At 42.7% G+C, this 20,252-nt stretch overlaps 1 protein-coding gene across 1 annotated transcript; it reads right to left on the reverse strand.

Moving 5' to 3' along the window:
* Positions 1 to 19,059: 19,059 nt before the first annotated feature.
* On the reverse strand, positions 19,060 to 19,962 carry LOC125487651. The gene has a single exon (XM_048619607.1). It carries the CDS (start codon positions 19,888 to 19,890, stop codon positions 19,060 to 19,062), a length of 831 nt encoding a protein of 276 aa, XP_048475564.1. The 5' UTR covers positions 19,891 to 19,962.
* Positions 19,963 to 20,252: the final 290 nt, after the last annotated feature.

Here is a 20,252-nt window from a genome sequence, read left to right on the forward strand (position 1 = left end):
TCCCAGTCAATATTGGGGAAGTTAAATTAGCCACTGCAATAACCCTGTTGTTTTTACATCTTTCCATGATCTGCTTACATATCTATTTCTCTATGTCCTGCTGCCTATTGGGAAGCCTATAGTATAACCCAATCATAGCAATTGCATGATTCTAATTCCTTAGTTCTACCTATATGGTCCAGCTGGATGAGCCCTCCAAGAAGTCCTCTCTTAGTGCAGCTCTGACATTCTCCTTAATCAGTAATGCAACTCCCCTACCCATTTTACGTTCCTCACTATCATGCCTGAAATATCGAAACCCTGAAACGGACAGCTGCCAGCTCTTCTCTTCTCTCAACTAAGTTTCTGTAATGGCTACAACATCATAGTTCTATGCACTAATTCAGGCTGTAAGCTTATTTGCATTACCCGTTATACTCTTTGTATTGAAATAAATATAGTTCAGATTGTCAGCTCCTCTATAATTCATTAACCTGGTTCTGCCTGTTCTTCCTATTAGACTTGACTTAATGTCGCCCTTCTCCTCAATCACTCCAAATGGTGAACTCCCGCTCTGGTCCCGTTCCCTGGTATACTAGTTTAAATCCTCCTGGTTGACACCAGCAAACTTCCCTGTTAGGAATTTGGAGGAGCCTCCAATTAAGATGCAACTGGTTCTTCTTGTACAGGTCCCTCCTGCCCTTGAGAAGATCCTAATGATCTAGATATTGGAAGCCCTCCCTCCTATGCCCGTTCTTCAGCAATGCATTCAACTGTATTCTTTTCCTATTTCTTGCCTTACAAGCACATGGCAAGGGGAATAATCCCGAGATTGAACCCCGAAGGTCATGCTTTTCAACTGACTACCTAATTTCCCTTTGCTTCTCTTAGTCTACCTATTTTGTTAATACTAATATTTATTATTTATACACTCATGGGATGTGGACATCTTTGGCTAGGCCAACATTTATTGCCCATCTCTAATTGCCCAGAGAGCAGTTAAAAGTCAACCACATTGCTATGGGTCTGGAGTCACATGAATGTCAAACCAGGTAAGCATAACAGATTTCCTTCGCTAAAGGACATTAGTGAATGGGTTTCTCTGATAATCGACAATGGTTTCAATGTAATCATTAGACCCTTAATTCCAGATTATTTATTGAATTCAAATTCCACATCTGCCAAGGCAGGATTTGAAACCAGGTCTCCAGAATATAAAATGAGTTTCTGAATTAATAGTCTAGTGATAATACCACTAGGCTGTTACCTCCCCATGACCTCTGGCTACTCATCCTCCCCTTTCAGGATATCCTGTTCTGTGCAGAGACGACATTGACCTTGGGACCAGAGAGGCAACACACCATCCTAGATCTTATTCGCGGCCACAGGACAATATAATCCCCAAGCACTACCACTCACCAATACTTTGACCCTCCCTACAGTACAACAGAGCCAAGAGCTAGTTGCCAATAATCTAGCTGCTGTGGTTGCTTTCCCCTGAAAGGCCACACCACTTCCAACACCATCCGAAATTGTATATTTGTTTGAGAGGGGAATGGTCCCAAGGGGGTCCTGCATTGCCTCTTATTCATTCTCCTAATGCTTTTCTCGTCACCCAATGCACTCATCACCCAATGCTTTTCTGCCTGTATAGCCCCTACTTTTGGTGTATGCGGATTTCTAAATGTGTTATCAGTGATGTTAACGTCCTGGATGCTCCAAAGTTAGTCCATCTGCAGCTCCAGCCGCTGCATTTGAACACTATGGACATTAGAAGTTTTCCAGATTTCCAACATATTGCAGGAGAAGCAATAAACAGGGCCGAATTCTCCTGCCACTGTGAACCTTACCAACTACAAATAATAAACTAGGAACTGATTACACAACCTCACCCACGACTCACAAAATCAGATTTCTCACTCTTTATTCCTCCAAACTACAAACCACAAAATAAAGACTTTACACACCATCTCCCTTTGGTACTATTCACTCAGTCTCTGAATCTGGTTCCCAAGCAGCCAACACTGCACCACATTTTGTGTCATGATGTCATCACTGGAGCTCCTCCCACTCCTGTTCGCTCCCAGGTTCAGAGATAGTCAGAACTGCAGATGCTGGAGAATCCGAGACAACAAGGTGCAGGGCTGGATGAACACAGGAGGCCAAGCAGCATCATAGGAGCAGAAAGGCTGACGTTTCGGGCCTCGACCCTTCATCAGAAAAGGGGGAGGGGAAGGAGGTTCTGAAATAAATAGGGAGAGAGTGGGAGGCGGATAGAAGATGGATAGAGGAGAGGATAGGTGGAGAGGAAACAAACAGGTCGAAGAGGCGGGGATGGAGCCAGTAAAGGTGAGTGTAGGTGGGGAGTTAGGGAGGGGATAGGTCAGTCCAGGGAGGACGGACAGGTCAAGGGGGCGGGATGAGGTTAGTATACCTCTCTCCCCTTCCTGGACCATCCCTAATACCTCTCTCCCCTTCCTGGACCTCTCTGTCTCCATCTCGGGCAACCACCTAGAAACCGATATTCATTTCAAGCCCACCGACTCCCACAGCTACCTAGAATACTCCTCCTCCCACCCACCTTCCTGCAAAAATGCTATCCCCTATTCCCAATTCCTTCGCCTCCACCGCATCTGCACCCAGGATGAGGCATTCCACTCCCGTACATCTCAGTTGTCCTCGTTTTTCAAGGACCGTAACTTCCCTCCCTCAGTGTTCGAGTAGCCCTCAACCATGTCTCCCACATCTCCCAAAACTCATCCCTCACACCCCGTCCACGCAATAAGAACCAAAAAAGAATCTCCCTCGTCCTCACGTACCACCCCACCAACCTCCGGATCCAACGCATCATCCTCCGACACTTTCGCCATCTGCAATCCGACCCCACCACCAAAGACATCTTTCCCTCCCCACCCTTATCTGCTTTCCGGAGGGACCACTCTCTCCGTGACTCCCTTGTCTGCTCCACACTCCCCTCCAGCCCCACCACACCCGACACTTTTCCCTGCAACCGCAGGAGGTGCTACACCTGCCCCCATACCTCCTCCCTCACCCCCATCCCAGGCCCCAAGAAGACTTTCCACATCAATTAGATGTTCACCTGAACATCTGCCAATGTGGTATACTGCATCCGCTGTACCCGTTGTGGCCTCCTCTACATCGGGGAAACCAAGCGGAGGCTCGGGGACCGCTTTGCAGAACACCTACGCTCGGTGCGCAATAAACAACGGCACCTCCCAGTCGCGAACCATTTCAACTCCCCCTCCCATTCCTCAGACGACATGTCCATCCTGGGCCTCCTGCAGTGCCACAACGATGCCACCCGAAGGTTGCAGGAACAGCAACTCATATTCCGCTTGGGAACACTGCAGCCCAATGGTATCAATGTGGATTTCACAAGCTTCAAAATCTCCCCTCCCCCTACCGCATCCCAAAACCAGTCCAGCTCGTCCCCGCCTCCCTAACCTGTTCTTCCTCCCACCTATCCCCTCCTCCCACCTCAAGCCGCACCCCCATCTCCTACCTACTAACCTCATCCCGCCCCCTTGACCTGTCCGTCCTCCCTGGACTGACCTATCCCCTCCCTAACTCCCCACCTACACTCACCTTTACTGGCTCCATCCCCGCCTCTTCGACCTGTTTGTTTCCGCTCCACCTATCCTCTCCTCTATCCATCTTCTATCCACCTCCCACTCTCTCCCTATTTATTTCAGAACCCCCTTCCCCTCCCCCTTTTCTGATGAAGGGTCTAGGCCCGAAACGTCAGCCTTTCTGCTCCTATGATGCTGCTTGGCCTGCTGTGTTCATCCGCTCCCAGGTTCACTTTGCTCTGCTTCTGTTGTCATGCTGCTCCATGTGAACTGATTTCAGGTCCTACTTTTCTCATGTTTTTGTTAGTAGAACTGTAAGTGAGATTGAGGGTTGAACTTTAAACAGCTGAATATTTTAAAACAGAAGAAAACAAATGCAGATGCTTGCTATTGAGAACGAGCCTGGAGGGCAATGCAACTTAATTCCTGATCTAAGGAACACTGTGATGATCGAGCACCAAATGTTACTATACTCGAGGGCTGGCAGCTGTTTGGATGTTGAGTTGATCAATCAACTGACGCAGCCTTCCAGGAGCAGAAAGAGAATGCGTCTGGAATGTAAATTCCTTCCCCTGTCATCAGTGAACACGCCAGAGCTTTCACAGTAATGTTTCTGTCCACAGCTATGAACACCATTTCTCTCAGAGGGCTGTGAGTCTTTGGCATTCCCTTCCTCTTAAGGTGCAGAATCTTTAAATGTTTTTAAGGTGGAGGTAGATAGATTTTTGATGACCAAAATGCTGACAGATTACTGGGGATATGCAGGAATGTAGAGTAGAGGTTAAAATTGGATCTGCCATGATCTAATAGCGCAGCTGGCTTGAAGGGCTGAGTGGCCTACTCTTCTTTGTTTGTACCATAGTTTTGTGATCACCACTGCTATGATTAGCTTTATGTTCCACATTTATCAATTGAAGGTAAATTCCTCCAGCTGCTATGGTTTATATGAACATGAATCCCCAGGCCATTAATCCAGATCTCTATAATTGGTTCGATTACCTTGTCACAACATGAATATCTCTCCTCAATATTGTGGATTTATTCAGTGAACTCTTTTACAGTGGGTTAGAAGATGACGTTTTTCCGTTGGGAAACTCAACTGAAGAACCAGATCAAGATCTGAAAGAGTCACTTAATTAACCAAAACCTGAATATGAACAGCTTTTGAATGTGGAAGGCTTGATGTTTGTCTGTTCCGTATGGGGAGAAAGATTTGGAACATGTAGAAATTGACATGGAAAGATTATGGAGGAATTTGAAAACAATGGTGTGAATTCTAAACTTGAGGCATTGCTTAACTGTGAGCCTTTGCAGATCATTGGACACAGTTAATGAACAATGGTTACATGGGACATCGTGTGAATAAGGACACAGGTAGCAGAGTTTTGTATAATCCCAAGTTTACAGAGGTTGAACATGGAAAACTGGATAAAAAAAGTGTTAGGATCAAGTCTACAGGGAACAATGGAATGGATGAGAATTTCAGAAACAGCTGAGACACAGGCAAAGTTGACTGATGTTACTGGGGTGGATCACCTTCTTCCCCTACCTTTTTACTCACTAAACTTATTATTCATGATCTTTCCTCATTGCTAATGAAGGGTAATACTGAGCTAAAATGCTTACTCTCATTCTATAGATGGAGTCTACGTCAGATGGATCTTTTCAGCGTTTTCTGTTTTTATTATCGAGTAGTGAAGAGATTTTGATGATGTAGATTTGTGGTCAGAAGTTTATCTCAGGATGAAACATTAGTGATGACAGTTTGGTTCAGCCTCAGAGAGTTGCTGGAGTGAAAGTTGCAGTTGTGGTTAGGGATTGCAGTTTGTAATAGGGACTGAAATGATGCTTCAGTCTTCCCATGTTTAAACAGAGGTATCTTTTTTTCATTCAGTACTGCATATCAGACAAGTCAGGACGGTGTGCGAGTTGGTGAGGGTCTTGTAGCTGCTGCAGTTCACATCCACTTGCTGTCATACTGCTTCTAGGCAATGGAGGATGCGAGTTTGGGGGATTCTGGTAATGTTGTTGACATATAGAGCATTTCTCCTTCCCACTGCTTCTCCCACCTGTCTTTCCCTCTCCCTTTCAACTTCTTTCAAGACCAGAGTTTGTGTAAGCCAAGACAGAGTTGGGAATGTTGTCCATTCCATGAAAGGCATTAGTGAATCAATTGAATTTTTGACACAGTCCAGCCATTTTCATGGTCATTTTTTCCTGGTATCATCCACACACATTACTAGATTCACCCAGATCAATATCATGAGCTGAATTTTCTAATACTAGGTGCAAGGATAGTCCCAATGACAGGGGAGTCCAGAGACAGGGGTCACAGTGAGGATATGGAGCTATTTAGGTCAAAGATGAGGAGAAATTTCTTCACTCAGAGTGTGGTGAGTCTGTAAAATTTGCTATCACTGAAAGCAGTCAAGGACAAAACATTATAGGATTTCAGGAAGAGTGTTGATATAGCACTTGGGGCTAAAGGCATTAAAGTATATTGAGGGAAAAGTGGAAAGAGGCTATTGTGTGGGATGATTAGCCATGATCATAATGGATGGCAGAACAGGCTTGAAGAGCAGAACAGCCTACTCTTGCTTGTATTTTCTATGTTTCAGGTTCTTTGGTATTTGTTTCCTTCTTTTTCTGAAATCCAAAATCATATTGCGATCTGACAGAGTTGAGCAATTTATTAATTTATGTTATAAATTGAATGACTTTGGACTGTGAACATGGAAGGTAAAAGCACTCTTCACAGAGACTAGGCGGCACATTTTTAAGGTGAGAGAGAGAGATTTAAAAAAGACACAAGGGGCAAATATTTTATACAGGGTGGTTCACATGTGGAATGAACTTCCTGAGGAAGTGGTGCATGTGGGTACAATTATAACATTTAAAAAACATTTGGATCAGTACACAAGTTGGAAAGTTTTGGAGGGATATGGGCCAGGAGCAGGCAGCTGGGACTAGTTTAGTTTGGGATTATGTTCATCATGGATGCCTGGACCGAGAGGTCTGTTTCTGTGCTGTATGACTCTGTAAATGGTCTCTGTGTGGATGAGGCTTCAGTCAATCATCTGGCCTGTCGAGACACAACTACAGTCACACTGGGGAGAAACCATGGAAATATGAAGACTATGAGAAGGGATACAGATCCCCCTCTCAGTTGGAAACTCATGAATGCAGTCACACTGGAGAGAGGCCATTTACCTGCCTAGAGTGTGGGAAGGGATTCACTCTGTCATCTAGCCTACTGAAATGGTAGAGAGTTAACACTGTCGAGAGACTTTTCAGATGTCTAGACTGGAAAATGCTACAAAAGTTCTGGGGAACAGATTTGCCATCAAGGTGTTCACATTGATAACAGACCTTTCAGGTGCTCTATGTGCAGGTCTGGGTTTAGATCATCTCACCTCACTGTACCAGTAAGTTCACAGCGGGGAGTGGCTGTTCACCTGTTCTGAGTGTGGGAAGGGTTTCACTCAGTCGTTAGCACTGCAGCCTCACAGTGCCAGAGACCTGGGTTCGATTCCACCCTTGGATGACTATCTGTGTGGAGTTTGCATCCGTCTGTGTGGGTTTCTTCTAACAGTCCAAAGATGTGCGGAATAGGTGGATTGGCCATGTTAAATTGCCCATAGTGTCCAGAGATATGCAGGCTAGATGGATTAGCCATCAGAAATGCAGGGTTACAGGGACAGGGTAGGATGCTGTATCTAGGTGGGATGCTCTTTTGAGAGTTGGAATGCATTCGATGGGCCAAATGGCCTGCTTCTGCATTCTAGGGGTTCTATGATTCTAGTTCCCCAACCTGCAGAAACACCAGTAGGGTCATAGTGAGAAGACACCATTTACCTGCTCTGATCATGGGAAGAACTTCACATTCAGCTTGCAGAGACAGCAGCAAGTTCACAAATAACTACAGTGGTGAGATTCTGCTGTTAATCAGATCAAGGACTGAACAGTGTTCTTTGGAGTCCTGCTGATACTAATAAACTTCTGCCCAGTCATAGGCATTGATATTCTGAATAAAATAAATCAGCTTTGTGTTAAACAGTCTGTCAAGTATTTTTAAATATTGCTAACAGAAGCGAGTTTCTTTCGAAGGGCCGTCACTCTCCAGTCTCCTGCAACATCACTTCTAGCAACAAGTGTCAGGATCTCCTGGAACTTCTTTGTCATGAAGATTAAGATCATTTAATCAGCTGCTTCCCTCTTTTCCTCTGTTTTTGTTCATGAGTCCTATCTCCTGGTCCATCAACCGTATTCCCAAAAAATGCCTGATTCCCCTCTCTTCCCCATGTCCATTGATTTTGTTAAAAGTTCTCTTTTCAAGTACTCTCCCTCTGTACTTCAAATCTTTCATCACCACCACCTCAAATAAGAAACATTTGACCCTACGTCCTTGACAACCACTGTCCCAACTCAAACCTCCCTTTCCTCTCAAATCCTTGAACATTTTATCACCTCCCAAATCAGTGCCATTTTTCCTGAAACTCCATATTTGTGTTCCTTAAAATGAAGACTTTATCCCTGCTGCAGCATCCAAACACCTCTCATGAAAGTCACAATGGCATCCTAGGTGACTGCGACAAAGGTAAAATCATCCTTCTCAACCTGTCTATAGCTTTTGACAGGGTTGACCATACCACTCTGCTCAAACTTCTCCATTGACATCCAACTAGGTGGAGCTGCTCTTTCCTTGTTCCATTCTTCTTCTTCTAATCATAGCCAGATGATCACTGACCGTGTCTTCCCTTCTCACTCCCACATTTTCCTCTGCTGTTCCCCAGAGGATCCAGCCTTGGAGTCTTCTTATTTTTTGGCCACATGCTTCATGATGTCATCTGAAAAAACATTGAGTTGACATGTGCGCTGATAGCTTCCACCTGTACCTCACCACCAACTCCCTCCACTTACATTAAATTATCACGTTGTTCTCTGATAGAGTTGTGGAAGTGCAGAAATTTCCTCCAATTAAATACTGAAGCCAGGTTTTCATTCCCTCTAGACCAACTCCATTCTGTTCCCTGATGACTGTCTGAGACTAAACCAAGCCTTTCACACACTTGGTTCATGTTCGACCCGGAGTTGAAATTTTTACTTGGATACTTTGTCCTGGTGATTTTCTGGTCACACTGTTGATTTAAATCTTTCCCCACAGAAAGAACAGATTAATATTTCTCCTTCCATAATCAGTACCCAGTCAAATATGAATAAAATGATACCAGAAGATCTGGCTATAATGTTTGGTTTTCAGTTTCCCATCTGCAAATCCTTCCCATATCACACCCTATAAAGGTTGTTCAAAGAAAGAGTCACTACTGGATTTCAACACTGGACTGACTGAATTCACAATCATTTCTCTTGATTTGAGATTTCTGTGTGTAAATCATCCCCTTTTAACCCCCTCTAAACAGAGGTTACAAAAGCCACCACGCTCAGTCTGGCATAGAATTATCTGTTCGGAATTTCAATCTCCTTTCCTACTCCCAAATCTGTAAATGCCTGATCCACACACTTCTTCCCTTTTCTACTCTTTGTTCTGTCTCTTACTACTCTTCAGATTCTCTTCTCTCCAGATTCTCCCTCTTCCAGTCCTTAAAGTAGTGCCTCAGCTGCAAGTCAATCCAGACGTATATTCAAAATCACTAAATAATACAGGTCATAACAACAAATTATGTTTGATCACTTAATTGGTAATTTGGAACATTTAGAAAGAATCACCTTTTCACAGTTGTGGAGAACAGCAGGTCCGTTGGTTAGGGTCTAGGTCCGAAACGTCAGCCTTCCTGCTCCTCTGATGCTACTTGGCCTGCTGTGTTCATCCAGCTCTACACCTTGTTATCCCTTTTAAACACTCTAATGTCATGTTTAACTCCAAGATAATCTTCCTACCTTTGGCGGGGTCGGGGTGGGGTGTTTGCGATTTCTTGGATACTTTTCCAGTCACAATGATAATTTCAACCTTTACCCATAAGTACAACAGACAAACCTATCTCCATCCTAATCAGAATCTGATTGTGATTCCATTAGTACTTGGTGAGATTATTGATCTGTGTATCCCATCTGCAAATCCTTTCACCAGTACAGGATGGAAATTCAGAAAAGACAATTTTTGTTTTTAAGGTATATTCTTTTTCCTTTTAATCTCCAAAATTTATAAATCCCTGACCCACACACACACACACACACCCTTTCTCTCTCTATCATTGTTTAGTAATTTTTAATGTTTGGAAAGAATCACATTTTTCTGATTTTAGGGAATAGCAAGTCCAGTGGCTAGTTCAGAGCTTTCTTCCTAGGTCTTTTCTTTTTGGGTCTATTTGAACCAGCTGTGTCTCTCTCTGAGTTACATTCATATGGGCTCACTTACTCAGTAAGTGATCAGATCTGATTGAACTATAAAAATAACTTAATTTATACTTACATAGAGTTTTTAACACCGTGAAGTGTCCCAAAGAGTTTAACAGGATCATAAGAACATATTCATTGAGATGAAGGAAAGCTTAATGAAATGAGAGGTTATAAGGATCTTTCAAAGAGTGGAAAGTGAAGTGGAGAGGTTTAAGAGCGGAAATTTAAGGACCAGAAGGCTGAAGGTATGACAACCAATAGTGGATTATTTAAAGTCAGGAATAAAGGCTATCTGGTAATGGTGCTGCATGTATGTCGGTCTGATAGCCTATTCTCAAGGACCAAGACTGAACATTGGGACATAGATTGACAATCTCTGTTCTGAGAAACCAATAATTTCCTATATAAATATCTCGTAATATTTTAGTGAGAGCTGGTTGAGTTCTCCTGTGTACTTGATAGGAGTTGTCTTTAGCAAAGTTCTTTCTTTAGTGTTAATAGAGGGCCGAGCCTTTGCTTTCCTGTCCTTTGTGAGTTATAACAGCAGATTAAACATTTCTTTATGTCCGAGGTATTGCAGAAGCTGCTGCAAGACTAACCATTGGTTTATCATCACCCTCCCTTTGGCACATTTAATTCCAGATCGATTTCACCAAACACAAATTTCTCCTGCAAAATGCACATTTAGTTAGAACACAAATGACTTCTTCAGCCAATGACAATTGTTGCTGGGAGCTAAGGAATGTGAGATAGCTAGTGCGGTGAAATCGTCCCACAAACTGCTCATGTGCAAAATCCACCAAAAACCCAAGCTCTGGAGCTTGCAAGACAACTCCTGGCAGATTTTCCCTCCCTAAAAACAACAGATGTCAGACACTTGCATATCACATCTCTTTCTGCTTCTATCCCTGTCTCACCTCTAGCTTTCTCTGGCATCCAGCTACCATGTTAATGCGCTGCTTGATGCAAACACAGGCAAATCATGAATCCAATCCTGGGAAGCAGGACCAGGAATATAAAAGACAAAATGTTGATAAACGATGGGTTTGCAGGTGTCTGGTAAAAAGGTACTAGGATCTCCTTGAATTTACCCAGCTACTGATTCCAGATGGCCAAATTAGTGGCAGATGGAATTTAGCTCTGTAAAATGTGAGGTGATGCACTTTGGAAGAAGTGGGAGTACTAAATGAATGACAGGATACTATGAAGATCAGTGAGACAGAGAGGCTTTGTCCATAGATTCTTGAAGGTTGTCGTGCACATTAGTAGGCCTGTTAAAAAGGCATGCATGACACTTTCCTTTATTAGTCAACATGTAGATCATATGAGCAGTCAGGTTATATTGGAGCACACGAAACTTTGGTTAGGCCACAGCTGGAGTTGTGTGGGCAGCTCTGGTTACCTCAATATTGAAAAGATGTGTTTGCACTGGAAAGAGTGCAGAGGAGATTTATCAGGGTGTTGCCTGGTATGGAGCAGTTTAGCTATGAAGAGAGACTGGATAGTTTTGGGTCGGTCTCTTTGAAGTAGGGAAGGTTGAGTGGGGAAATAGTTGAGGTGAATAGGATTATGAGGGGCCTAGATGGGTGAATTGATACAGAGAAAATAGGAATAGGCTGTTCAACACTTTGAGCCTGCTCCACCATTTGATATGATCTTGGTTGATCATCCAACCCAGTAACCTGTTCTCACTTCTGCCCCATATACTTACATCTCTTTTAGTACGAAGAATGATATCGATCTCCTTCTTGAAAACATTCAGTATTTTGACCTAAACTGCTTTCTCTGGCAGAGAATCCCATGGGATCACCACTCACTGGGTGCAGAAATTTCTGCTCATCTCATTCCTAAATGTCATCCTTAGGCTACAACCCACAACAACATTTCATATTTTTGCAGCTCTTTTAGCATAATGTAACAACTCAAGGTGACTTTTATAGCAAGATATGACAGCGAGCAAAGTTTTAGATCAGGTCACCAAAATATCGGGCAGGCAAGTAAATTTTAAGACATTTTAAAGAACGACAGTAAGGTAGAGAGGGAGAGAGATGCTGGGAAGGATTTCCATAGCTCGGCACCTTTGCAGCAGGAGACATTGTCATCGGTGGAGGAGAAATTTGATTGGGAATCCATAAGAGACCACAATTCGAGCAGTGCAGAGATATCAGATGTCAGTGGGATTGAGAACATTACAGAGAGGGAGAGGGTAAGGCCATGGAGGGATTGAAAAGGAAGGTGCAAACTTTACAATAAAGACGTTACTTGAATGGATATCAGTGTAGGTTGGTGGGGACAGAGGTGATTGGGATTGTGACTTTCTGGGAATGGTCTGTCAGTAGCTTTGATTGACCTCAAGTTTACACAGAGTAGAATGTCCATTCATGCCCCAGATATATCCTGTACTTTGAACATCAACTGCTTTCTGTGGTGATGGTTGCTGTCTCTAGGTGAAGAAGTTTCTCATGTTAGTGGTTTTTGTGTGAAACCTGCCTATATTTCATTGGAATAAAACAACTGCAGGCCAATCTTGATCTTTTATAAGGTTCTGTTCTCAGAATTATACATAGTCCTCCTGGTGTAAATGAATCAGGTCTTTGTACAGCTGAAGAAACTGCTCCTGCACTATGCCAGTACCTGTTTGGTATCACTGAGCTCACTACCATTCCCCTCTCCTGTCTACCTCTCTCCCTCTCTCTTTCTTTCTCTGTCTCTGATTGAAGTGATGGCCAGAACTGTGGACTGCCTGCAGTGAGCCTCAGTTGAGGCTCACAGCTGCTGGAACATGACAGAGAGTTGGTGAATATGATCAGGACTGAGATGGAACCGTAGTCGTTCCTCAGATACTGAAAAAGCCCGTGTTCAAATGCAACAAGATTTGGACAATTTCTGGGCTTGGGCTGAAAAGTGGCAAGTAACATTCGTGGCACACAAATTCCAGGCAATGACCATCTCGAATAAGAGACAATCTAACCACCACCCCTTGACATTCAATAGTGTTTGCATCACTGAATCCCCCACGAGCAACATCCTTGGGGTTACCATTAACCAGAAACTCAACTGGACTCATCACATAAACACGGTGGCTACAAGAGCAAGTCAAGAGGTTAGGAATACTGTGGCAAGTAACTTAACACCTGACTCCCTAAAACCTGTCCACCATCTACAAAGCACAAGTCAGGGGTGGGTTGGAATACTCTCCACTTGGATAGGGTGTAGGTCCAGCAACTCAAGAAGCTTGACACTATCCAGGACAAAGCAACCCACAGAGATTGACACCACATCCCCAAGCATTTTCTCTCCACCACCGATGCTCAGTAGCAGCAGTGTGTGCTATCTACAAGATGCACTGCAGAAATTCATCAAAGATCCTTAGACAGCACCCTCCAAACTCACAACCTCTTCCATCTTGAAGGACAAGGGCAGCAAGTACATTGGAACATCATCACCTGCATGTTCTTCTCCAAGCCACTCACCATTGTGCCTTGGGAAAACATCACCAGGGAGGCGATGGCCTAGTAGTATTATCACTGGACTGTTAATCCAGAGTCCCAGATAATGTTCTGGGGACCCAGGTTCGAATCCTGCCATGGCAAATGGTGGAATTTGCATTCAATAAATATCTGAAATTAAAAATCTAATGATGACCGTGAATCCATTGCTGATTGTTGGAAAAACCCATCTGGCTCACTAATGTCCGTTAGGGAAGGAAACTGCCATCCTTACCTGTTCTGGCCTACATGTGACTCCAGTCCTGCAGCAATCTGGTTGACTCTTAACTGCTCTCTGGGCAATTAGGGATGGGCAATAAATGCTGCCTAGCTGGTAATGCCCTCATCCTGTGAATGAATAAAGAAAAAAAAAATCCTTCATTGTTGCTGGGTGAAAATCCATAATGGCATTGTGGGTCAACCTACAATAAATGGACTGTAGTGGTTCAAGAAATCATCTCATCGCTACCTTCTCAAGGGCAACTAGGGACAGGCAATAAAAATGCTGGCCAGCCAGTGTTGTCCATATTCCACAAGTGAAAAAAAACACTTGGAGACAAGTGTGGGGAACATTGATTGATGCATGATGAATATTAGTCGAGAGGCATACAGCAGGCTGACTTCAAGGCTGCAGTGAGAAGGCAGGCTTGGAGGCTCTCCACAAGCTACTGACTTTGAGCAGTCAGAGTGAGGTATTCAGTCTGAATTCTCTTCTACAAGAGGGCAACTCTCCTCCTCTGAATTCCTCCAGCAGCGTTGCCACGCACAAACTAAGTCTTCCTTCTGCTGCTTTCTTTCATATAGAAATGGAGAAAGTGGGGAGTGGGAATAGAGCACTCAATCCATGAAGCCCGTTCAGCCATTCAATATGACCATAGCTGATTATCAAATCAGTATTCTGTTCCGGCTTTCTACCCATATCTATTGACTGCTTTAGCCGTAAGAGATTTATCTAACTCCTTCTTGAAGTCTTGGCCTCAACTGCTTTCTATGGCCATGAATTGCTCTCTCTAGGTGAAGAAATTTCTCCTTGTCATGGTTAGTGGTTTTTGCGTCAAACTGCCTGTATTTCATTGGAATAAACAAAGAACCACTGATCGTGGAAACCTGAAACAAAAACAAATTGCTGGAGAAACTCAGCAGGTCTGGCAGTAAAGATGGAGAGAAAGCAGAGTTCTGAAGAATGGTTAACTCTGAAACATTAACTCTGATTTGTCTCCACAGATGCTGCCAGACCTGCGGAATTTCTCCGACAATTTCTCCAACAACCGTGAAGGAGGTGTTGGCAGTATTAGAATGTATGAAGGCAGATAAATTTCCTGATGCTGATCAGATATATCCAAAAACCCTGCAAGGGGTCAGGGGGCCCTGGCTGATATATTTGCATCATTATTAGCCACAGGTGAGGTCCCAAAAGACTGGAGAGCAGTGAATGTTGTGCCTTTATTCAAGAAGGGCTGCAAAGAAAAACCTGGGAATTATAGACCAGTAAGCTTAACATCTACGGTAGGTACATTACTTGAGAAGATTCTGAGAAATAAGATATACATGCATTTAAAAAGACAGAGTTTGATTAGGAGTAGTTGGCATGGCTTCGTACATGGGAAATCAGAGCTGGAAGCATCACACAGGGCAGGGGGAAATATAAAGGGAGGGAGGGAGTAACTATCAGAGAACAAAAGTCATACTGGACTTGAAGCACTAGGAGTATAAAAGCAATGTACTAGTATGGTTCCAGGTATGAGAAACTTCAGCTGTCAGAATAGTTTGAAGGAGCTTTGAATGGAGTCTGCTGTCAAAAATGCAGAACTCTCCCCTTTCATCTTAAAAGACAGGACAGAGTGACAATGTACATGAAATTGCCACGTTTCATTAAATTTGACACTTTGTGTTTCAAATTGCTACTAATGAGAAATTTACAACCATTTTAGTTTCATGACAAATAGGATGACAATAACGGTTACTTCATTCTTTAAAATTTTGTTCTTTCTTTAAACAGGTATCGGAAAATGGGAGAAAACTAATCCAAAGTGACTCAAATTCAAAATACTGCAGATGCTGAAAATCTGACATTGAAACAGAAAAAATTAGAAACTTCAGCAAGTCAAATGGTTTCTGCGGAAATGGAAAATATGGTGTAAGTTTCAAGTCATTTGACTTTAATAATAACTGGGAGAATTTAAGTATTTGTTCATTTACTGTTAGGTACAGAATAAGGGAAAAGGAGATCGAACTAATGGTCTTGCAATACGATAGGAGGTTGGAAGAACAAATGGGGTGATGGTGAAAGGCAACACTGGTGATGAATATGACAAGTGATGAAGTGAATGACGTACTATACTGGGGGATTTCAACTTTCCCAACATAAATTGGGAAGTCATGGTGTTAAGGGTTTAGAGGGGGCGAATTTCTTGAAATGTATCCACGAGAGTTTTTTGTATCAATACATAGAAGGCCCAACAAAGGATGGAGCAGTGCTGTGGAAAGAAGCTGGACAAATGTTTGATGTGACAGTTGGGGAAGATAGTGACCAAAGCATGGTATGGTTCAAATTTGTTCTGGACAAGTAAAAAATGGCCTGCAAAGGACAGAATTGGATTTGGGGAAAACAGATTTTATTAAAGCAGGATCCTGCCACCAATTACAGGGAAAAGCTCCTTGCAGGTAAGACTACAGCAGAGCAGTGGAGGGCATTCAAAAAGGACCTGGGGAGAGTATAGGTCCACCATTTACCCTTTAGAGGGAGATGTAGAATCAGTAAGTTTAGAGAATCCTGAACATATAGGACAATTCAGGACTGAATAAGGAAGAAGAGTACAGCTTTTAACAAGTTCAAAGGGAGCAATTCAACTGCGGCCTTAGAGGAATACAGGAAGTGCTAGAGGGAACTTAAGAAAACATTTAGGAGAGCAAAAAAGGTGCATGTAAAAGGACTTGCAAACAGAATTAGGGAGAATCCTAAGATATTTTATAAATACATTAAAGGGAAGGGGTTAACCATGGAAAGAATAGGGTCAATTAGGGACCAAGGGGCAACCTGCGTATGAAGTCGCAGGATATTGCATAGGTGTTGAATGAATACTTCTCTTTGGCCTTCAGCATGGAAAAGGGACTATGAGGAACCTTCACAGTTTGAACTGTGAAATGGGAAAGTATTGGAGGCTCTGTCAGGCTTGAAAACAGAGAAATCCCCTCGCCGGGATGAATTGCACCCCAGACTGCTGTGGGTGGCGAGAAGAAAATTGCAAGGACTCTGACAAAAATTTTTCATTGCTCTCTGGCCACAGGAGAAGTGCCAGAGGACTGGTGTATGGCTAATGTGGTTGCACATTTTAAGAAGTGTAGTAGAGATGAACCAGGAAATGACAGATTGGTGAGTCTTACGTCAGTGGGAGGGAAACTATTCAAGAAAATTCTGAAGGAGTGAATTAGTACCCACTTGGAAAGACATGGGTTATTAGGAATAATCAGCATGGCTTTTTCAGATGGAGATCATGTCTAATGTTTCAACGTATTTGGAAATGTGATAGAATGTGTGGGATGAGGGTGTAATTTAGCTAGGCCAGAATTTATTGCCCATCCCTAATTGCCCAGAGGGCAGTTAAGAGTTAGCCACATTGTTGTGGGTCTGGAGTCACATGTAGGCCAGGTAAGGATCACAGTTTCCTTCCCTAAGGGACTTTAGTGAACCAGATGCATCTTTCTGACAATCAACAAAAGGTTCATGGCCATCATGAGACACTTAATTCCAGATTTTTATTGAGTTCATATTCCATCATCTGCTGTGGCAGGATTCAAACCTGTTGAACATTACCTGGGTCTCTGGGTTAATAGTTTAGCGATAAAACCAGTAGGCCATTGTCTGTCCTAAACTTTATTTAGATTTTAGCAAAGCATTTGACATTGTCCGAACTGGGAGACTGATTGAGAAAGTTAATGCACATGGAATTGAGGGAAACCTGGCAAGATGGATCAGAAACTGGCTTAGTAATAGGACACAAAGTGTACTGGTAGAAAGTTGTCTGAGTGACATAAAACTAGATTGGCTTGGATTGTTTTCTCTAGAGCAGAGAAGACTTGGCGGGTCTGCATAACTGAGGTGTACGATTATGAGAGGGTATGGCCAGGGTGAATAGAGGGCAAGTGTTCCCCTTGGTTGAGCAGTCAAATGAGGGGTCAATTGAGAGCGTATAGTTTTAGGGTAAGGAGCAGGAGATTTGAGGGGATTTGGGAAAGGCCTTCTTCACTCAGCAGGTGGTTAGAATCTAGACTGCACTGCCTGGTAAGGTAGCAGAGGCCAAAATCCTTACAACCTTTAAAAAATATTGCAAATCTTTTCTGCATCCTCTCAAGTGTAACTACATCCTTCCTATAGAAAGGTGACCAAGATTGCATGCAGTATTCTGAAAGTGGTCTCAACAATGTCCTGTACATCCGCAATATGACATCCCAACTCCGATACCCAATGTTCTGATCCATGAAGACAAATGTGCCAAATACCTTTTTCACCACCCTATGACTCCACTTTTAAGGAACTATGCACCTGCACCCCTAGGTCTCTTTGTTCGGCAACACTCCTCAGGGCCTAACCATTAAATGTGTAAGTCCTGCCCTGATTTACCTTATCAAAATGCAGCACCTCACATTTATCTAAATTAAGTTCCATCTGGCAATCCTTGGTCCATTGACCCAACTGATCAAGGTCCCATTGTACTCTGAGATAACCTTCTTCATTGTCCGCTACACCACCTATTCTGGTGTCATCTGCAAACTTACTAACCATACCTGCTATATTCGCACCTGAATCATTTATATAAATGACGTAAAGCAATGGACCCAGCACCAATTGTCATGGCACCCCACTTGTCACAGGTCTCCAGTCTGAAAAACAACCCTTTGCCACCATCCTCTGTCTCCTACCTTCAAGTTAATTCTGTATCCAATTGACTAGATCCTCCTGTATCCCATGTTATCCAACCTTACCAACCAGTCTACTGTGTGGAACCTTGTTGAACGTTTTGCTGAAGTCGATATAGACAACATCTATCACTCTGCCTTCATCAATCTTCTTTGTCAACTCTTCAAAAACTCAAGCAAGTTGGTGAGATATGATTTTCCATGTACAAGCCATGTTGACTATTCGTAATGAGTTCCTGCCTTACGAAATGCATGTAAATCCTATCCCTCAGAATCTTCCCAACAACTTACCCACCACAGACATAAGGCTGACCAGTCTATAGGTCCCCAGCTTTTCCTTACAGCCTTTCTTAAATAATGGCACCACATAGCCAACATCCAGTCTTCCAGCCGTTGATGAAACAAATATCTCAGTAAGGGGCCCAGCAATCTCTTCCCATTGCTAGCTTGCTTTTCTTCTCCTTATCATTGATAGTGGAATGGCCTTTATAATTTATCAATTCAAAGCACAATTCCAGAATCCAGAGACAGCTGCCCGAAATTTGTGAAGAATCATTTGGCTCTGAGAGGTGGAGCAATGGGTTAGCGTGAGAGAGAATGTAACAAAATAGAATGAATTAGTAGAGAACTTATGAGGGGCGGTCACAAGACAGAAAAACAATAAGAAGATGAGGACGGAATAAGCAAAGGGTTAACTCTCTTCCATCTGTTTTAATAAACGAGCTCAGTTATTTCCAGAATTTAAAAAATAGTTTAAATGGGTATTTAACCGCATTATTTAATTCTTTCCTGAATTTACTTTGTGTTACTGCATAAATGCATGTATTGGTGCAACAACTAAAAAGTTGCAGCATGTATCCACTTTCCTGCAGAATGAATCTTTGATCAGTATTATTAGAGCCTTCGAAATAACTGCCCTTTGTCAATCGCACATAAAACATATTTATAACATAGGCCATCCATAAGGCAACAAAGCTGCCTGATATAGACAATAGTAAAATAATGGATTTTTTCCGGTTCTCCATCTCTGAGTCACTCTGATTTGATCCATTGCAGTGGTGTTGAAATCTCTTGCGTGCTTTATTAGCCATTAGAACATGTCTGATTGTCAGCATATTGAGCAAAAGGATCAGAACAAAAGGGACACAAGGGGTTAGAATACGGTCCAACCAATCAAATGCTGCCCAACCAGGTGATGTGTAAAATGATAACTTTATGCTGCAAAACCACGGCACATTATCTATTATGTAGACTGGTTCATATATGAAGTAAGTGGGGATGTGTTTAATGCAGCTCAAAGAACAAACTGTTGCTATAACCACAGCTGCTGTTTTCTCAGTGCAATATTTAGTTTTCAGCTTCTGGCAGCAAATAGCCACACATCTATCGAAGGTAAAAGTGACTGTTAACCAAACTGAGCTGTCTCTGGCTGCATAATTTAGAGCAGCACTAGCACTACAGCCTGGAGTGGTCGTCAGAAAGCTAACTGGGAAATAAATGCCACGGATCCGATGCAATATGACTGCAATGATGACTACAAGGAGATCTGTCACTGCCATGGACAGCAGGTACCGTGTGATACACTTGGATAAACCACACCTTCTTCTGGACAGGATCACAATTGCTATTAGGTTAGCTGCAAGAAACATAAATGCATAAATCTGAATGCATGGCTTGCAGATACAAAAAAGACTATTACTGTACTATATTTCTGAGTCAATGATGACTTAAACTAGGGAGGGTAAAATGAACAAATACATTAATGTAGTTTCTTAAAATAATGATATATTAAGTAAAATCTTGTAAAATAAGAAACCTGAAACAATTGTACCTTTAAATGGGACTTGTATAATAAATACTTCTCTGTGCAACCTTCTCAAAAATTAGTGTTTTTAATAATAATTTATGAATACATATGCTA

The sequence above is a fragment of the Rhincodon typus genome, chromosome 43, assembly GCF_021869965.1.
Source record: "Rhincodon typus isolate 14 chromosome 43, sRhiTyp1.1, whole genome shotgun sequence".
NCBI classification, from domain to species: domain Eukaryota; kingdom Metazoa; phylum Chordata; class Chondrichthyes; order Orectolobiformes; family Rhincodontidae; genus Rhincodon; species Rhincodon typus.